General features: G+C 42.5%; 1 protein-coding gene across 10 annotated transcripts in view; it reads right to left on the bottom strand.

Moving 5' to 3' along the window:
* Nucleotides 1–18,252, bottom strand: part of akap9 (A kinase (PRKA) anchor protein 9) — a 91,809-nt gene that overhangs the window by 4,332 nt on the left and 69,225 nt on the right. For 7 of the 10 annotated variants that reach the window (XM_053640872.1, XM_053640881.1, XM_053640877.1 and 4 more), the window contains 21 exons: nucleotides 17,067–18,188; nucleotides 16,452–16,586; nucleotides 15,341–15,394; nucleotides 15,064–15,210; nucleotides 14,871–14,915; nucleotides 14,586–14,714; nucleotides 10,405–10,881; nucleotides 10,231–10,285; nucleotides 9,818–9,903; nucleotides 9,451–9,637; nucleotides 9,235–9,370; nucleotides 8,989–9,139; nucleotides 8,698–8,790; nucleotides 8,510–8,617; nucleotides 4,688–4,993; nucleotides 4,442–4,599; nucleotides 4,171–4,282; nucleotides 2,600–2,776; nucleotides 2,107–2,298; nucleotides 1,752–2,017; nucleotides 1,467–1,549 (listed from right to left, as the gene is read on the bottom strand). In XM_053640872.1, the coding sequence (XP_053496847.1) occupies nucleotides 1,467–1,549; nucleotides 1,752–2,017; nucleotides 2,107–2,298; nucleotides 2,600–2,776; nucleotides 4,171–4,282; nucleotides 4,442–4,599; nucleotides 4,688–4,993; nucleotides 8,510–8,617; nucleotides 8,698–8,790; nucleotides 8,989–9,139; nucleotides 9,235–9,370; nucleotides 9,451–9,637; nucleotides 9,818–9,903; nucleotides 10,231–10,285; nucleotides 10,405–10,881; nucleotides 14,586–14,714; nucleotides 14,871–14,915; nucleotides 15,064–15,210; nucleotides 15,341–15,394; nucleotides 16,452–16,586; nucleotides 17,067–18,188 (4,219 nt within the window). The remainder of the gene's footprint in view (nucleotides 1–1,466; nucleotides 1,550–1,751; nucleotides 2,018–2,106; nucleotides 2,299–2,599; nucleotides 2,777–4,170; nucleotides 4,283–4,441; nucleotides 4,600–4,687; nucleotides 4,994–8,509; nucleotides 8,618–8,697; nucleotides 8,791–8,988; nucleotides 9,140–9,234; nucleotides 9,371–9,450; nucleotides 9,638–9,817; nucleotides 9,904–10,230; nucleotides 10,286–10,404; nucleotides 10,882–14,585; nucleotides 14,715–14,870; nucleotides 14,916–15,063; nucleotides 15,211–15,340; nucleotides 15,395–16,451; nucleotides 16,587–17,066; nucleotides 18,189–18,252) is intronic. The other 3 variants (XM_053640875.1, XM_053640882.1, XM_053640879.1) reach the window with 2 other exon arrangements.

Raw genomic sequence — 18,252 nt, 5'->3', positions numbered from 1 at the left:
AGAGCTGTACTGAAGATCCTGGAAGAAGACTAGGACATTCTCAAGCCACACAGAGGATTCCAGAAGCACACTTAGAGTCTTATAGCTGAACTGAGGATTTTAAGGACACATTGAGGATCGAAGAACCTGAGGAATGAGGACTGTAGAATAGTGAAATGCCACAAATAAACACTAAATATAGGGCAGCGGTGAATCTACAGTAAAGGCTCTGGGTTTCTGATCAGAAGGTCGGGGGTTCAAGCCCCAGCATCGCCAAGCTGTTGGTCTCTTGAACAATGCCCTGAACCCTCTCTGCTCCTGGGGGTCTGCTATCATGGCTGACCCTGTGCTCTGACCCCAACCACCTAACAAGCTAGAATATGCAAAGAAAAGAATTTCACTGTGCTGTAACTTGTGAGAAATAATGGCTTCTCCATCCATCCATCTTCTATACGGCTTAATTCTTTTCAGGGTCACGGGGAAACCTGGAGCCTATCCCAGGGAGCATCGGGCACAAGGCGGGGTACACCCTGGACAGGGTGCCAGTATAATGGCTTCTTCTTCTTCTAAAAGTTTATGGACACCTGACCATCACACCCATATGTGCTCGTTGAACATTCCGTTCCAGATTTATTCCTCTTTACTGTTAGAATGCGCTCCACTCTTCTGGGAAGGCTTTACACTAGATTTTGGGGCGTGGCTGTGGGGATTTGTGAGTGTGATTTTGGGGCGTGGCTGTGGGGATTAGTGATCATTCAGCTACAAGAGCATTAGTGAGGTTGAGGTCAGGTGCTGATGTCGATGTGAGGAGACTCCAGTTCCAGTTCATCCTAAAGGTGTTCAGTGGGGTTGAGGTCAGGGCTCTGTGCAGGACAACCTTCACACACCACGTCTTCATGGAGCTCGCTTTGTGCACTGTGTGTCACGCTGGAACAGTTTTTGGGATTCTTGGTTCCAGTGAAAGGAAACTATTACTACAGCGTACAGAGACGTTCTACACAACTATGTGCTTCAGACTTTGTGCTAACAGTTTGGGAAAAAACAACATATGAGTGTGATGGTCAGGAGTGCACATACTTTTGTGCCATACAATGTATAAAGCCTCTGATATATTTGATTTTTCTCAACTACGTTAAGAATCAACAGCCCTGGGTCACTGGTGCCACCTTGTGGAACAACTAAATAATGCAAAAGAAAAAAATGTGCATATGTGACCTGCGTGTATGAAGTACTTGCGGTTAGAAAAATCGGGCGGATCGCGTACTGTACACACGTATTCTGCTGATGACGGAATTTGCATCACACGTATTATACGCTGTATTCCAAGCGTATGCGTAAGAAGTGAAGCATACTTTCTGCTTTAGAGCCACATACACACAAGAGTATTACAGCCTTACTGAGGAGTCCAGGATTTCAGTAATCATTCTCTTGTGTGTGTATGTGTGTGTGTGTGTGTGTGTGTGTGAGAGCGAGAGCGAGAGAGATACCTGGGCTCTGTCCTACACCATTCCTGCTGATGGTGATTGATCCCCCCGTCACCTTCTGCCATCTCCGAACCAGAAAACGCATCCTGAGGATCCAAACATAGCTAATGAGTCAAGTAAGTGTGTTCCAATTGTTGAGAGCAGTACAGTGTGATCTGATTGGGTAAGAGCAGTAGGATGTGTTCTGATTGGTTGAGAGCAGCATGGTGTGTTCTGATTGGCTGAAAGCAGCATGGTGTGTGATTTAGGGAATGGTCATGTAGATATGTCTTGGTTTCAGTGTTTTACCTGAAGATGGCGATGCAGACGCGAGCAGCAGATCGGAAGCGTGTGTATCCACGGTGCCGGTGACTTACACACTCCAGTAAGGTGGTGTGTGTGTAGACATGTGGGCCGGTCATGCCGGCGATCAGTGCGAGTGTAGCCTCCTCACACTCCTGAAAGCCCCCCAGCAGCAGCAGCAGGTATTTCTTTTGGTAGATCAGAGCTTTGCGAAAACTCTCGGAGCGCAGGTATTTTCCATAAATCCTCTGCACGGAGTGGGCGGAGTTACACTGTAAGTATTATCAACTAATGTAATTTCTTCCTCATGTTTACGTACTGCTAATATTAATCTCATACGAATAACATATAATTCAATCACCTTTAGTGTGGCATTGTCGGCGTCGACCGTGCTGAGGTCTCGCACCGTGTCAGAGCGAATCTCTGCCCGCAGGCGTGAAATCTCCACCTCTGCCTGACGGAGGGATTTCTCCATCCTGCTCTTCTCTCTCATCCACAACTCCCTCTGCACCTCCGACACACCCTCCAGGACCTCTGAGCCAGATCTGAGGGACTGCAAAGAGCGAGGAAGAGAGTGAGACAGGGAGGGACAGGGAGAGAGAGTGAGAAAGGGGGAGAGAGTGAGACAGGGAGCGAGAGTGAGACAGACACACAGGCAACATTTCTGGTTTGTCAGGATTTAATTGATCAGTTATCTGACCCAACAATGGCAGGTTGGTGCTGGGATTTGAACTCACTAACTTCCCATCAGTAGTCCAATGCCTTAACCCCTGAGACACCCTGTTTTAGATTTTATTTCATAGATTTATACCAAAAGATTATTTTTTAAGAATAATAAAATGTCTTGCACTGACGCTATGGGCCTTAAGGTGGCGCAGTCTCCTCAGCTCCTCCTCTAGTCTCAGAATTTGATTCCTCAGCTCGTTCTTCTCCTCTGTTAGACGACTGATGTAGCCGGTTAGCTCCGCATTCTGACGCAGCAGCCGCTCGGTTAACACGCTGGAGAAACCACCGGTCGTCAGGGCAAAACTCTAATCACACACACACACACACACACACACACACACACACACACAGCAGAATAAGAAATGTGCACCTTGAAATGTCCCAAATGTCTACCTGGTCCCTATTTCGTACACTGGAGAATCATCCCCTCATGAAAGTTAAATTAGCTATCATATAGTACAGTTTTCCAATCTATGTGCTCGTGTATGCTTATGGGATCTGCAGCCACAGTCCGTGTTCGCCAGGTTGTTGCCCTGTCATCATCCCTGTGTTATTACTGATCTGCATCTCCATGTGGTTACTTGCTTTGTCTCCGCTGCATTGTTACTCCAATCTCCCTGTATCTTTACTCTGATCTGCATCCCCCATGACGTTACCCTGATCTATGTCTCCTCCGAATCCAGTGGAACAGCGAGACCAGTTGCCGTCTTTGTGCTACACTGAAGACATCCGAGTTTGAGATCAAAAGATGAACATGAGACGATAGGATCAGAATTTCAGCTTCATGTCTTGATATTTACATCTAGACGTGTTAGAGCTTAGAACATGGCACCTTTGGTTGCAGAGCACCCAATCTTTAGTTGAGCAAAAGTATTGGAACAGACAGTCAAAGTAAATAACACTTCATATTCAGTTACATTTCCCTTGCTTTTAATAACTGCATCAAGTCTGAGACTAACTGACACTAAACTGTTTTTACTTCTGTGAAGCTTTTCCAGGTTTTTAATGCAGCCTCTTTCAGTTGTTGTTGGTTTCGGGGGGTTTCTCCCTTCAGTCTCCTCTTCAGGAAGTGAAATGCTAATCAGTTGGGTTAAGGCCAATAAAGATTAGTGAGAGTGTTCCAGAAGCAGCCATGCGAGCCCAAGCCATGACACTACCTCCACCATGTTTCACAGATGAACTTGTATGTTTTGGATCATGAGCAGATCCTTTCTTTCTCCAAACTTTGGCCTTTCCATCACTTTGGTAAAGGTTCGTCTTGGTTCCAGAAATTTGTGGCTCATTCTGTATTTCTTCAAATAGTGGATTGTGAGACCTTCACCCCTGTCCTGTGGACGTTGTTGGTGAGGTCAGTGACTGGTGTTTTTAGGTTTTTCTTCACAGCTCTCACACTGTTTCTGTCATCAGATGTTGTTCACATTGGCCGACCCATTCAGTGTCTGTTGCTCATTACACCAGTGGTTTCTTTCTTTTTCAGGACAGGCCCCCCCCCGCCCCCGTATCATTACCTTGATATCCCTCCCATTTCAATACCTGATCTGTATCCCTGTGTCATTACCCGATTTGCATACCAAGTCGTTACACCAGGCTGTGTCCTTTCCTACTCAATTTGTTTTCCGTGTGTTGTTATTTGAGCTGTACCCCTGCCTCATCCCAATGTCCTTACCCTGTACCTGCACTAGAAGTGTCTTTGTCTCACCTCTGGTCCAGCAGGGGGTGCTGAGGAGAATTTCTGCAGGAATGACAAAATATCCTGAACGTTCCTCTGTAACCAGCTGAAACTCTCTCTGTCAGCACCCTCCACAGTAAGCCTAAGGTAGTGGGAGAAACAGGATTATTTGATAGTGCAATCACTTTTAGACCTTTTTTAGACCACTTTTGGGATTTCTGAACTTGACAGCAGGTACACTTAGACCTTAGCACTCAGACCTCCAGACTTGACTATATCTATGGCTGCTTTTTCCACATACCTGTTGATTTGGCTGGACATTTGCTGTAGCTTTGCAATAGCGCTGTCCATGTCCTTGATATCTGTTGCCCCTGCTGTGTTCAGGAAGGGTATACTGATGGAGTCCAGAGGCACGGTTTTGTTCGATTTCTGCTCCAACATCCAGTCACCCATTCGCTCCTGCTCACACAGTTAAAGCAACAGTTCAGTACATAACTACTAGACACCAGACACCAAATTAGACCTCTAATTAGACAGAAAGTGGTACATTTGGTGAACTCAGGTTGGTGCTGCTCTTCTCCATCAGCTCCACAACTCTGCACTCCAGCCTTTCTTTTTCTCTCTCTATGCCCTTCCCTCGCTCCCTCTCTCCCTGAAACAGGCTCTGGAGCTCATCTATTCGTCTCTGGAGGAGTGTCCTCTCATCCTGCCACTTCTGCTTCTGCTCCAGCTCCTGCAGCACCCTCTGCTCTGCTTGTGCCCTCAGCTCCACCAGGGTGGCCTGCTTCTCCTTCAGCTGGGCCTGCAGAGATTGGAGCACATTGTCCGCTACAGAGGGAATGCCATCCTCCACCTACAAACACACAGCATACTTCAGTTTCAGTCATGTAGCAGAGACTGTTAACACACCATGTGAGCCTGATAATGAATCCTGGTGCACCACAGTGTGTGCTGTGTATACAGTGCTCTCCATTAATATTGGCACCCTTGGTAAATATGAGCAAAGGCGGCTGTGAAAAAATGTCTTTATTGTTTAACCTTTTGATCTTTTGTTAAAATAATTCATAAAAATACTCTACTCTCATGGATATTAAACAATTGCAAACACAACACAGGTTTATAAGAAAAATCTTTGTTAAATATAGGTGTGCAATAATTACTGGCACACCTATGAATTCATATGAGAAAAAAATATTTGAAGTATATTCCCATTGATATTTAAATTTTTTTTTTTTTTTTTTTTTTTTTACACCTGGGTGACTAGGAACAGGAAATTGTTCAACCATGACTTCCTGTTACACAGGGGTATAAATATGAGGTAACACAGGCCAAATTCCCCTAGTCATTCATAACAATGGGTAAGAACAAGGAATATAGCTGTGATGTGCAGCAAAAGGTTGTTGAGCTTCACACAATGGGGCGTGGCTATAAGAAAAGAGCACAAGCATTGAAAACGCCCATTTCCACCATCAGGGCAATAATTAAGAAGTTCCAGTCAGCTGGAAATGTTATGAATCGACCTGGAATTGGACGTGTGTCTATATCGTCTCAACGCACTCGACGGTTCGAGTGGACAAAAAAGCTCCAAGGATCACAGCTGGAGAACTGCAGATGTTAGTTGCGTCTTGGGGTCAGAAAGTCTCCAAAACTACAATCTGAAGTCACCTACATCACCACAAGCTGTTTGGAAGGGTTTCAAGAAAAAAAAGCCTCTACTCTCATCCAAAAACAAACTCGAGCGTCTTCAGTCTGCCAGACACTACTGGACCTTCAAATGGGATCGGGTTCTATGGTCAGATGAAACCAGAATAGAGCTTTTTGGTAATAAACACCAGAGGAGGTTTTGGAGCACACAGAGAGGTAGCCATATGGAAAAGTACCTCATGCCCACGGTTAAATATGGAGGTGGATCTTTAATGTTTTGGGCTGTTTTTCTGCCAGAGGACCTGGACATTTTGTTAGGATACATGGCATCATGGACTCTATCAAATATCAACAGATATTAAATGAAAACCTGACTGCCTCTGCCAGAAAGCTTCAAATGGGCCGTGGTTGGATCTTCCAGATAATGGATCTTCCAGGACAATGATCCAAAACATCATCAAAGTCAACACAAAAATGGTTTACTGACCACAAAATCAAGGTCCTGCCATGACCATCCCAGTCCCCTGACCTGAACCCCATAGAAAACCTGTGGGGTGAACTGAAGAGGAGAGTCCACCAGCGTGGACGTCGAAATGTGAAGGATCTGGAGAGATTCTGTATGGAGGAACGGTCTCAGATCCCTCGCCATGTATTCTCCAACCTCATCAGCGTTATAGGAGAAGACTCAGAGCTGTTATCTTGGCAAAGAGAGCTTTTAGTATTGACTAAAAGGGTGGCAATAATTGTTGTACACCTATATTTAACAGATTTTTTTCGATAAACCTGTGCTGTGTTCTCAATTGTTTGATGTCCAAGAGAGCAGAGTATTTTTGTGAATTTTTTTTTTTTTTTTTACAAAAGATCAAATTTACCAAGGGTGCCAATATTAGTGGATGGCACTGTAGGTGGATTTTCAATGGCATTTGAGACAATGGTGCTGTTCTGTACCTCTGACAAACTCCTCTTTAGGGAGTTCTTCATGTGCCTGACATGGCCACTGAATGTGCCTGAATGCTAGCCTGTACAAACAGGTCCTTGTTGAGGGCATTGTCTTGCTGTAAGATCCTTCTAAGGCAGTGGAGACTTTACCATGTTGAGCCTGTGTTCATGACTTACTGCTGTGCTGAGCACGTACGCCAGCAACACCGTCATGATGGTTCAATTCAATAAAATTGTATTTATAAACCAGTTTTAACGACAGACATTGCCACAAAGCAGTGTTACAGAAATCCGTATATAAATTTAAATCTATCCCTAAAGGGCAGTCACACGAAACTTTCAGCATGCAAAATATCTTCAGAGACCACTGTGAATACGGGAGTCAACCGGATATGAGCTCACATGCCAAGGCATTGCATTTTTAAAATCCACACCCATCACGGATTCTGACGTGTTAGCAGTGTTATTGTTGTGACGGTGACGAATGTGTCTGCAAATGAGAAAGCTATGGGTTCACCCTCTCTCTTCTGATATTGATTTTATATTCTTCGAAAGCTGTGTTGTATAATACGGGGCGGTGCGACACCCGCTCTAATCAGTGCTTCCTGGATATTCTGAAGAGGTCACAGTGTGACGTGTCGATCTTCTGTCTTTAATTTATTTATTCATTTTCATATGGTTCATTTACATGTGATTCATTTTCATGAGATTCATATTCAAGTGATATATTTTCATGTGATTCATTTACGTTTGATTCATTTACATGTGATTCATTTACTAATTTGCTTCTCTTTAAATCCAGTTTTAGACTGTGATATTACAAAGGTCTTTCCAGATTATTACTTGCTACACTGTATGAGATAACCCCAGTAAAACTGCCTGAATTCTAGAATATAATTTGTTCACCATGTTAGGTTTAAATCCTCTAAAAACAGATTCGCAATTAAATAACATTACATCCTTCAAAGCATTGGCATGTTCTGCTTACTCTCACAATCCTCCAAACTCCCACACACCCAAAGTCTCCATAAACAAATGAGACAGCAGTGTATCCTACAGAAACCGAACGTTGTCCACAATGTGAAAACAACTCGGAGAGTTAGCTGAACTAACCAACAAAATTACCAAGACTGATAAACAGTCTGCACACAATAATAAATATAATGTCCTAACCCTTTAAAGACTTGTAACAAATAATATAACAGTGTAGCACGTAAAGCCGAGGAGATCACACTAATAAAATTAAATAAACAGAAACTCTAACCCGGTCAGAGCATCAAAACAGAGAAGCACATTAATACAGAAGTAAATTTTAAGAGGAGTAAGTCCACAAAATCTAGGTGGAGTAATGCAACGACAATATCTTCAATAAGAAGACGTGTCGATCTTCTATTGGTCACACGGTTTTACGTGATACAAATTCGCAGGTCAGAGTTCACCAAACTTAAACTTTGCCAAAATGTGAAACTTACTGACATGAGTGTGCGTATGAATGGAAGTCAATGGAAGGAAAAGTGTAGTGTGACCGCCCCTTAAGGACCAACCAGAGGTGATAATGGCAAGGAAAAACATTCTGAGATGATGTGAGGAAGAAACTTCAAGAGGAACCAGACTCAGAAATGAACCCATCCTCTTCTAGGTGACACCGGATGATACCGGTGTGATTATGTTTTTGCAGCTCTTACTGTTATTCTTGAGCTGTTTCATGTGGCAGGTTATGCTCAGGTAAGCATATCCGAATGTTTTTTTTGCGTGTGTGTGTGTTGGGGTGGAGTGTTGCGCTGACCTGTAGGGGGTGTTGTGTGTGTTTAAGCAGTTCAGCATTGAACTCTTTCTCCTTCTGAAGGTCAGAGCTCAGCTCATTTATCTGACGGTTCTGAGATTCTAACTGGACCTGAAACACACACACAGGTTTGAGCATACAGACACGCATACACACGGGTTTGTGCACACACACACACACACACACAGTACCTGCAGTTGTGTAGCCAGGGCCATGTATTTGGAGAGTTCTGCTTCTCTCTGTGCTGAAACCTGTCTCTCCTCCTCCAGAGCGAGTCTCACATCCTAAAGATAGTTAGACAGACAGACAGACAGAGGTCAGGTGAGCACAATCACCTTCTACAGTGGGCGAGATCCAGTGCCATGTTCTGACTCTAAACCACAGGCATTTGGTTCTATATGATGACTCCGCCCACTCTCACAGGTACTAGCAATGATTATTAATGAGGCAATCACTTCCTACTTCCTGTAACTATGACTTACCTCCAGCGCCTCCCTCTCTCCCTCAGCCCTCCGGTCAGCCCTGCTCCTCTCTCTCTCCACCTCCCACTGCAGCTCTCTCGCCCGCCGCTGCTCCTCTGCCAGCCGGTCACTCGCTGCATCCAGTTCAGATGCCTTCACACACACCTCGGCCCTGTCGGTCCGCACAAACACACACAAATATAAACAGACGCATGACGATGAGAATCCTCTGCTGTACACACACCTGTATGTGTGTGTGGGTCTCACCTGAGTGTATCGAGCTCTCTCAAGTGTGTGTGTTGGGTTTTCTGTGACGTCTTCAGCTCCAGTTTGACCTGTGCTAGCTCGGCCTTCAGTCTCTCACACTCCTCCGTCTCTCTGTCTCTCTCTCCTGTCTGTTTCTCTGAAATCACGTATTTTACTCAGTGTAGTAGTGATGTTACCTCTCCATCCCAAGTGTGTGTGTGTGGGGGGGGGGTGTACCTGTCATGCTCAGCGTGTGGGGCAGTTGCTGGTTGGTGTGTGTGTCCTGTTGCAGCTGTGTGAGCTGAGCCTGGAGGTGCGTGATCTGCGCTAAGAGGCTGCCGCGGTCTGCGGAGTCGTCACACACACTCAGCTCAGACAGAGAGAGAACCTGCATTCCCTCCTGATGGACCTCCCTGAGGAGCGCCTACACACACACACACACACACACACACACACACACACACACACACACACACACAAACACACATACAATCACACACACACACTATAGATATGGCTTTACATTAAGTATGTAACTTAATCTTGTCAGGCAGGTATGTGTGTGTGTGTGTGTGTGTGTGTGTGTGCGTGCGCGCATATGTACCTTAATCTTGTCGGGCAGGTGTGTGTCGTCTGGCCGTGCCCCTTCAGGTGTGTTCCTGAACTCCGTGCCCACCTCCGAGCTGCTGTCTATCTCACACACACACAGCAAATGATTTCAATGTACTGTATTAATATAGCGCTTTTAAAAACGCACATTTACAGCATTAACCTTATTAGCTGTGTCCAAAATCCCTACTCCCTAAACTGAAGAGTCATCTGAACTGTGTAGTGCACGACCCCAGGGCCCATTAGAACATATTAACCTACAGGAATCTAGGGTTAGCATTCTATTAATGTACAGTAGGCTGCCTATCTAGTGTCCCTATGTAGTGTTTATTAAGGAAAAGTGTACAGTAGGCTCCCTAACTAGTGTCCCTATGTAGTGTTAGTGTGTGGTGCTGAAGCATGACTTACCACTTGTGTATCCGTCTCTGAATGGGGAGGACACAGAGGGATCTGGTCTCACAACCTGGACAGGAAATCACACACAAACACTCAGATAACAGAACCAAGAGGACACGCGCGCACACACACACACACATAATATTATGAATGTATACATACATAATCTAAGGGGTGGAGCCTGACCTGTATGGGGCGGAGTTTATTAATGCTATCTCTGAGCGTGTCACACTCTTGTTCCAGTCTCTGGTTCTCCTTCTTCAGACTCTCACTCTCTGCAATGTGCCTGTTCTCCATGTCCATGATCTCGGCCGCGTGCAGATCCCGGATCTGTCCGATCCGCTCCGTGTACTCGCCGATCACTTCCTCCAGCTCCGCCCCCAGCTCCACCGCAGGCCCTGCCCCCTCCACCTGTGTCCCCACATCCACGGTGGACACACTCGTAGAGCCATTAGCCGAAGGAGTCAAAGGTGGAGTAGTGGAGTTCTTCGTGGAGAGAGACTGTTTGTCTTTGGCTGTGCTGCCACCTTTGACCTTTCCGGTATGATCTCGTCCGGTTTTTTTCTTGGAGGAAGCTAGGTCTTTCTCTTCTCCTGACTTGGTTAAAGCTGTACGGAGCTGCTGGATTTCCTCCATCAGCTGGGCTATAGTTGCATCTCGAACCTGCGCATCATACCATTTTACAATAAAAATCCCCTTTATAATAAAAAAAAGAACCTCAAAAGTGTCCACTTTACATCATTTTATCCTTTAGCAAAGCTTACAGTTGGAAATATTTGAAATATTCACTTTGTAGAACCCACAACTTTACACCTGTATGTAAAGTTCTGCACATTGTTCTCAATGTAAAAGTGGTGTAAATTATTATTCTAAAATCTAAACAGTTCATTTAAACCGTAAACTTGCTTTATACTTTAGACTCACTTTACAAGTAAACACTCATTTTAATGACTCTTTTGTCTAAAGTGTCTGTACTGTACTTATTTTACATTTACAAGACTAAAGTAGTTTAAAGTGTAAAAGGTGTTTGAACAGGTCTAAAGTGTAACACAGAAGTGGAATAGTGATCTACAGTGTTCAGTACACATGGCTTAAAGTGGTCTGAAGGATATTGTTCTAAATTCTTTAACTTGTGTAAAGTGAATTTTGTAAAGTGTAAACTGAGTTGTGTGAGGTGTACGATAGAAATGTGGTCTGAAATGTAAAGTACAAATGGTTTAAAGTGGTTAAAGTATAAAGTGAATTGTGTAAAGTGGTCTGAAGTGTAAAGTGCAAATGGTCTAAAACATTCCTAAGTTCCTTTAAAGTACTCTAAAGTGTAAAATTAGTTTTAGAAATCATAACTGTAAGTGGTGTAACGTGTGATTTGTAAAGTAGTCTAAAGAATAAAGAGTGCTCTGTAAAGTAGTCTAAAGTGTGCTATGTAAAGTAGTCTAAAGTGTCTTCTTTAAAGTAGTCTAAAGTGTCTTCTTTAAAGTAGTCTAAAGTGTATTCTGTATAGTAGTCTAAAGTGTGATATGTAAAGATGTCTAAAGAGTAAAGTGTGCTTTGTAAAGTAGTTTAAAGTGTGCTTTGTAAAGTAGTTTAAAGTGTGCTATGTAAAGTAGTCTAAAGTGTGCTTTGTAAAGTAGTCTAAAGAATAAAGAGTGCTCTGTAAAGTAGTCTAAAGTGTGCTATGTAAAGTAGTCTAAAGTGTCTTCTTTAAAGTAGTCTAAAGTGTCTTCTTTAAAGTAGTCTAAAGTGTATTCTGTATAGTAGTCTAAAGTGTGATATGTAAAGATGTCTAAAGAGTAAAGTGTGCTCTGTAAAGTAGCCTAAATAGTAGTGTGCTCTGTAAAGTAGTCTAAAGTGTCTTCTTTAAAGTAGTCTAAAGTGTATTCTGTATAGTAGTCTAAAGTGTGATATGTAAAGATGTCTAAAGAGTAAAGTGTGCTTTGTAAAGTAGTTTAAAGTGTAAAGTGTGAAATTCGGAATTCGATGGAGTAGGACACGAAGTTGGAGGCTCCTGCTGATTTCGATTAAAATTGTAATTAATTTGCGCTTTTCGGTCATACAATATATTTTGACTTATTCTACTCTGTTTCCTTGTTTGCAATTTTAACTTTTTGGCACGTTAAAATGTCTGGACAGAGCACGAAAACCCGTGGTAGCATTCAGACACGACTGAGGCCAAGTGTGCGCGTCGCGAGCGAGCCTCCTTCTCCCCCTGTATCCACATCGCCGAGCGGTGACCCTGACTTCGCCGTACTCAGGCTTGAGCTGCTGGCTTTACTGAGGAAGGACATCGCCGATATTTTTAAAAAGGAGCTCCAGAAGCTCCAGGAGACTCTCGGGGGTGCGCTGTCTACTATCCAGCTTGACCTGCAGGCCGTGAAAACACAGCTGGTTAGTGATAAAGTTGCTACCAAAGCCACCATATCAACACTGAAAGGTTCTGTTGGGGAAATGGAGCACGCTCTCGCCGGCTGCACCGATGACATAGTTCATATGAAGACTACTATCGAGTTTCTCACTGCGACCGTGACTCAATTAGAGAATAAATGTGAGGATTTGGAGTCGAGGTCACGGCGCAATAACATTAGGATAGTGGGAGTTCCAGAGGGCGCTGACACCTGTACAACCGCTGCTGTAGCGGCCTTGTTAAAAGAGGCGTTTGGTCTGGAGAAGGAGCCGGTTCTGGACCGGTCCCACTGGACCCTTCAGCCGAAGCCCAAGCCTGGTGAACGACCACGAGTTATTGTGTGCAGATTCCACTTTCACAGTGACTGTGTTGATATTTTACCCGTGCGAGAGAGCTCCAGCGGATTAAAGTGAGGGATTTGACCATCTCCGTTTTCCCTGACTACACAGCCAAGACCGCCCGGGCCCGGGCCACGTTTAACGAGGTTCGGCGTCAACTTCGTGGTATTGAGGGCGCTCGCTATGGAATACTTCACCCAGCTCGGCTTTGCATTACATATAACGGTGTCCAGAAGGACTTTATTTCAGCGGAGGAAGCAGGAGACTACGTTAAACTCTTGATATCGGGGTGAACTGCATCACCTACACAGCGGAGGCTTTTTTGCTCTTCTTTTATTTTTATTTTTTGCACTCGGCCTTCCAGCTCTACAGAATTCGGATTCTTATTGAAGATATTGTCGATGCATTACTCCACCTAGATTTTGTGGACTTACCCCTCTTAAAATTTACTTCTGTATTAATGTGCTTGTCTGTTTTGATGCTCTGACCGGGTTAGAGTTTCTGTTTATTTAATTTTATTAGTGTTATCTCCTCGGCTTTACGTGCTACACTGTTATATTATTTGTTACAAGTCTTTAAAGGGTTAGGACATTATATTTATTATTGTGTGCAGACTGTTTATCAGTCTTGGTAATTTTGTTGGTTAGTTCAGCTAACTCTCCGAGTTGTTTTCACATTGTGGACAACGTTCGGTTTCTGTAGGATACACTGCTGTCTCATATATTTTATGGAGACATTGGGTGTGTGGGTGTTTGGAGGATTGTGAGAGTAAGCAGAACATGCCAATGCTTTGAAGGATGTAATGTTATTGAATTGCGAATCTGTTTTTAGAGGATTTAAACCTAACATGGTGAACAAATTATATTCTAGAATTCAGGCAGTTTTACTGGGGTTATCTCATACAGTGTAGCAAGTAATAATCTGGAAAGACCTTTGTAATATCACAGTCTAAAACTGGATTTAAAGAGAAGCAAATTAGTAAATGAATCACATGTAAATGAATCAAACGTAAATGAATCACATGAAAATGTATCACTTGAATATGAATCTCATGAAAATGAATCACATGAAAATGAATCATACGTAAACGAATCACATGTAAATGAACCATATGAAAATGAATAAATAAATTAAAGACAAAGTGTAAAGTGTGTTCTGTATAGTAGTCTAAAGAGTAAAGTGCGTTCTGTAAAGTAGTCTAAAGTGTATTCTGTAAAGTAGTCTAAAGTGTGATTTGTAAAGTAGTCTAAAGTGCGTTCTGTAAAGTAGTCTAAAGTGTATTCTGTAAAGTAGTCTAAAGTGTATTCTGTAAAGTAGTCTAAAGTGTATTCTGTAAAGTAGTCTAAAGTGTATTCTGAAAAGTAGTCTAAAGTGTGATTTGTAAAGTAGTCTAAAGTGTATTCTGTAAAGTAGTCTAAAGTGTATTCTGTAAAGTAGTCTAAAGTGTATTCTGTAAAGTAGTCTAAAGTGTATTCTGTAAAGTAGTCTAAAGTGTGATTTGTAAAGTATTCTAAAGGGTGAAGTGTGATTTGTAAAGTAGTCTACAGTGTGATGTGTAAGTGATTTAAGTGGTACAGACATGTAAAGATCTGTAAACCTACCGTAAAGCATAAAATACTGTAAAGTACCTGTATCTGCTCCTGTAGTTTGAGGCTCCGTTCTATGTAGCTGCTCAGCTCTTCTTTAATTGCTGCTGCTTCATGCTTGACCTCCTGAAGTTCCTGAAGCAGCTCAGAACTCTCCACGTCACCAGTTGCCTAAATGTCAAAAGGTTTAAGGATTAAAAGGTTGAACAGCTTGTAAAGTCATGTCATCTATGCTCAGAGTTCATCACTAATGGGATGGGAGTGTTTGTAATGTATAAATGTATAATAAGGTATAAAAAGTGATTAAATGAGGTAGAGAACACTCACCTTGTGCACCTGATCCTTCAACAGAGCGATCGTCATCTCTCGCTCCTTTCACAAAACAATATTAAACACAATCATACACGTTTGCTTTATAATTAGGAATCTTACATTTCCTGTTAAACTCGCCTCATTAATCATTGACATATTCCCAGATATTTAAGTATGCACAATAGAAATATACAGAACATCTCTGTACCTGAATCTGTTCCTGAAGTCTTTGGCTGATTTCTTTACATCTGTTCAGTTCCTCTTCAGTAGCCTCTGCTTGACCTTTAACCTCATGTAGCTCCTGACGAAGTGCTGATACCACTGTAGAGTTTTTCTCACTACTGCAATCTGAGGCCTGGAGTTCAAAGGTCAAAGTAGTGTTCTCAGCCAGAGCAGAAAATTACATCCATCATGTGCAGTAACATTCACAGAAACAGTGAAGCTTCTGAAAACAAAAACGTATAAAAATACAGATACGTGCTTACTGCACTTAGCCTGTGTAGATCCTCCTGTAGCTTCTCGATCAGTTCCTCCTTAAGCTGAAAAAGAAATGATCGTGAAATTAATTCTTTTGGTTTGTTTCCTCTGTGGTTTGATTTCTCACTGCAATAATTACATGAAACAAAACACCAAATAACACTGTCTTAATAGGGCTGAAAACGTCCTCGCTCCATTTATGGGTCAGAAAAACAGTGACAGGAAAAAAAAGGCTTCACCAAATGAACATGAGAAATCACAAAAATCACCTGAGCATGGAGAAGAATTGTGAAGACGGAGACGACACTCAATAATCGATCAGATAATTACATAAATAACTGGTCTAAAATATTTTATGTATTACTTCTAGAGTCAGCTAAAACAACAACAACAACAACAAAAACCTCTACAACCCAAAAGAGACACAGTATGTTTGATCCACTGCCTGCAGTCTGGGATTTGAACCTTCTGCTCAGGAGGCCAGAGCATGAGCCACTATAACCCCACACAAATAGACTGATACTGTGGAGGAGTGTGTGAGAGTAATGTTTGTATTTACTGTAAAGACCCAGTCATATCTTCTCCATTGCTTCTTTCAGGTCAAAATACAGGACTACATACTCAATATTTTACAGATCTAATCCACAGAAGTCTTTTATTTTGTCTCTACTATTCTCCCAATTTGCGATACAACCTAGTTTTTTTCAGTTGTGTCAAAAAAAAAAACAAAAAACACCAAGACATTGTATTCATCAGGGATACGAGTCCGGGTCCAATTCTGTTCCCAGGTTTGGGGCAAAAGTAGATTAGATTAGCAGTTAAAATCATGTGCTAGTTGCTGGAAGGTTGAGAATTCAAGAGCCTTTATCATATTCAATGTTTGATTTAAATCTGATTTATACTACTTGTACAGCACTTTGGTTTCAATTCTGTTGTTTTTAAATGTGCTTTATAAATAAATAAACTAATAAACTAACTAATTTTTTATTCATTTGCCTTGAATTTAAAATAGGTATGCTGAGGTACACCAAGGGAGGATGAAACTTTACAGTGTCTCTCTGTATAACGGATCAAAACCAGGAATAAAGACTTTAAACAGAATGTGTAAAAATGCTGTACCTGTATCTGATCCTGCAGATTCTGACTCTGGTTTCTAAAGCGGTCCAGTTCTTCTTTAGAAGCCTCTGATTGATCTTTGACCTCCTGCAGCTCCTGAATAAGCTTCTCCATCTCACTCATGAATTCACTTGAGGTCTAAACCGAGACACAACAGTTACACACAAGGAACAAGGCTTTATTTTCTAAAACAGTGAAAACAGAGGTTTTCTTATGAAATAACGGATTCGATGTCATGCTGGCTCAGCAAAAATATTCTCGTGTCCGAACATCTTCCGATTCAGAAAATTCGGCTTCCTTTCCAGTTTTCAGACTGTTACAGAATTTATACCTTTGCTGTGAATTGATGTTATATGCAGGAGCCATCTTGATAATATTTTGAACAAATACTTGAACCATATTAGATATTTGAAGGTCTTCAAAAGAGTTTGTTCACGGAGGAGTGTGACTAATAAAAACAAGTCTGCATTAAATAAAGTGTTTTAAGCCTTTCAACATGGGGCTGATACCGTGATGCTATGAAAATCCTGACACTGGCTTGGAATAATGTTCATACACTGCATTCATGATACAGAAAAATGAAAGTGCTAAGGGAGGTGATCTGTCTTCTACACTTACCGCAGCAGGTGATGTAGGTGTTGTTTTTATTTGGTCGAGCAGGTCCATGAGCTTAGTCAGCATTTTCTCGTACTCTTCAACTTCCTCTTCTGAACCTGCAAGCAGATGTTTTTGCAATTCTTGGGTCTTCGACATGGAACTCAGCTCTACTTCCAGTTCTCTCAACTTCTCCATCAGGAGGACCATATTCTCCACTGTATTTACCGAACGCTGTTTGACCTCCATCTCTGAACTAGATTCCATTAATCCTGCAGTGGGTTCAACTACCTTTGATTCAATTTTTTCTCCAGCAATGACTTTTGATTCCAACTCTTTTCCATCATTCTTCTGATCCACTTCTATCTCACACTGTTGCTTTAATCCTATCTCTTTCCCAGCAACAGGTTGGCCCAAATATTCTCCATGTTCCACCTTTAATTCCAACTTTTTCTCAATATCATCCAAAAAGGTCCCACTTTTTATCTTACTTTCAAACTCTTTGGTTTGGATGTTTGTTTCTAGATGCTCCAACTGGCTCAAAGTGGCTACCTTCTCCTTGAGTTTCTCCTCTAGCTGGGAGACCTTCAGATGGAGGGTTCCTGTTTCAGATTGTGCTTTATCCACCTCTGATCTACAATCTGTCAGTTCCAGCTCTCTCTCTTCTAGGAAATTCTCTAGCATCTCCACTCGCTTTGTTAAATTGGTCACTGTGAATGTGGCACTTTCCTCCAAAGCATGAATCTGAACTTGGGCCACTAATAATGCTGCCGTCTTCTCCCTCAACATGTCTTCAAGTTCAAGAACTAGCATCTCATTCTTCTTCTCCTTTTCTTCTTCTGTCTCTCTTTCCTCTTGCAGGGATCCATATTTGCTGAGAAGTGAGGAGTGGTCTTCCTTAAGTGTGTCAAGCTCTCGCTGAATTTGGTCCATCTTCTGTTTCAGTTCATCATGCTGGTCTTCCTCATCATCCTCAGCAGATTGTTTGTGCTCAATTTTGGAAAGCTCCTGCTGGAGTTTCTCGATTACAGAGTTTAGCTGCTCCACTTCTTCCTCGTTGTCTCGTTTGAGCCGATCCTGTTCTCCACGAAGGTACTCAACTTGAGACTCGAGCTCACGCACCAGCTCATTCTTTACCTCCACCTCCTGAGGGCATGATAAACCATGAAGAAAGTCAGGAACGAAAGAAAACAAGGCATATTCGATTGTG

Source organism: Ictalurus furcatus, chromosome 14 (genome assembly GCF_023375685.1).
Source record: "Ictalurus furcatus strain D&B chromosome 14, Billie_1.0, whole genome shotgun sequence".
NCBI classification, from domain to species: Eukaryota; Metazoa; Chordata; class Actinopteri; order Siluriformes; family Ictaluridae; genus Ictalurus; species Ictalurus furcatus.
Note: the sequence above shows the minus strand (reverse complement) of the source record. Positions and strands in the feature narration are given on the sequence as shown.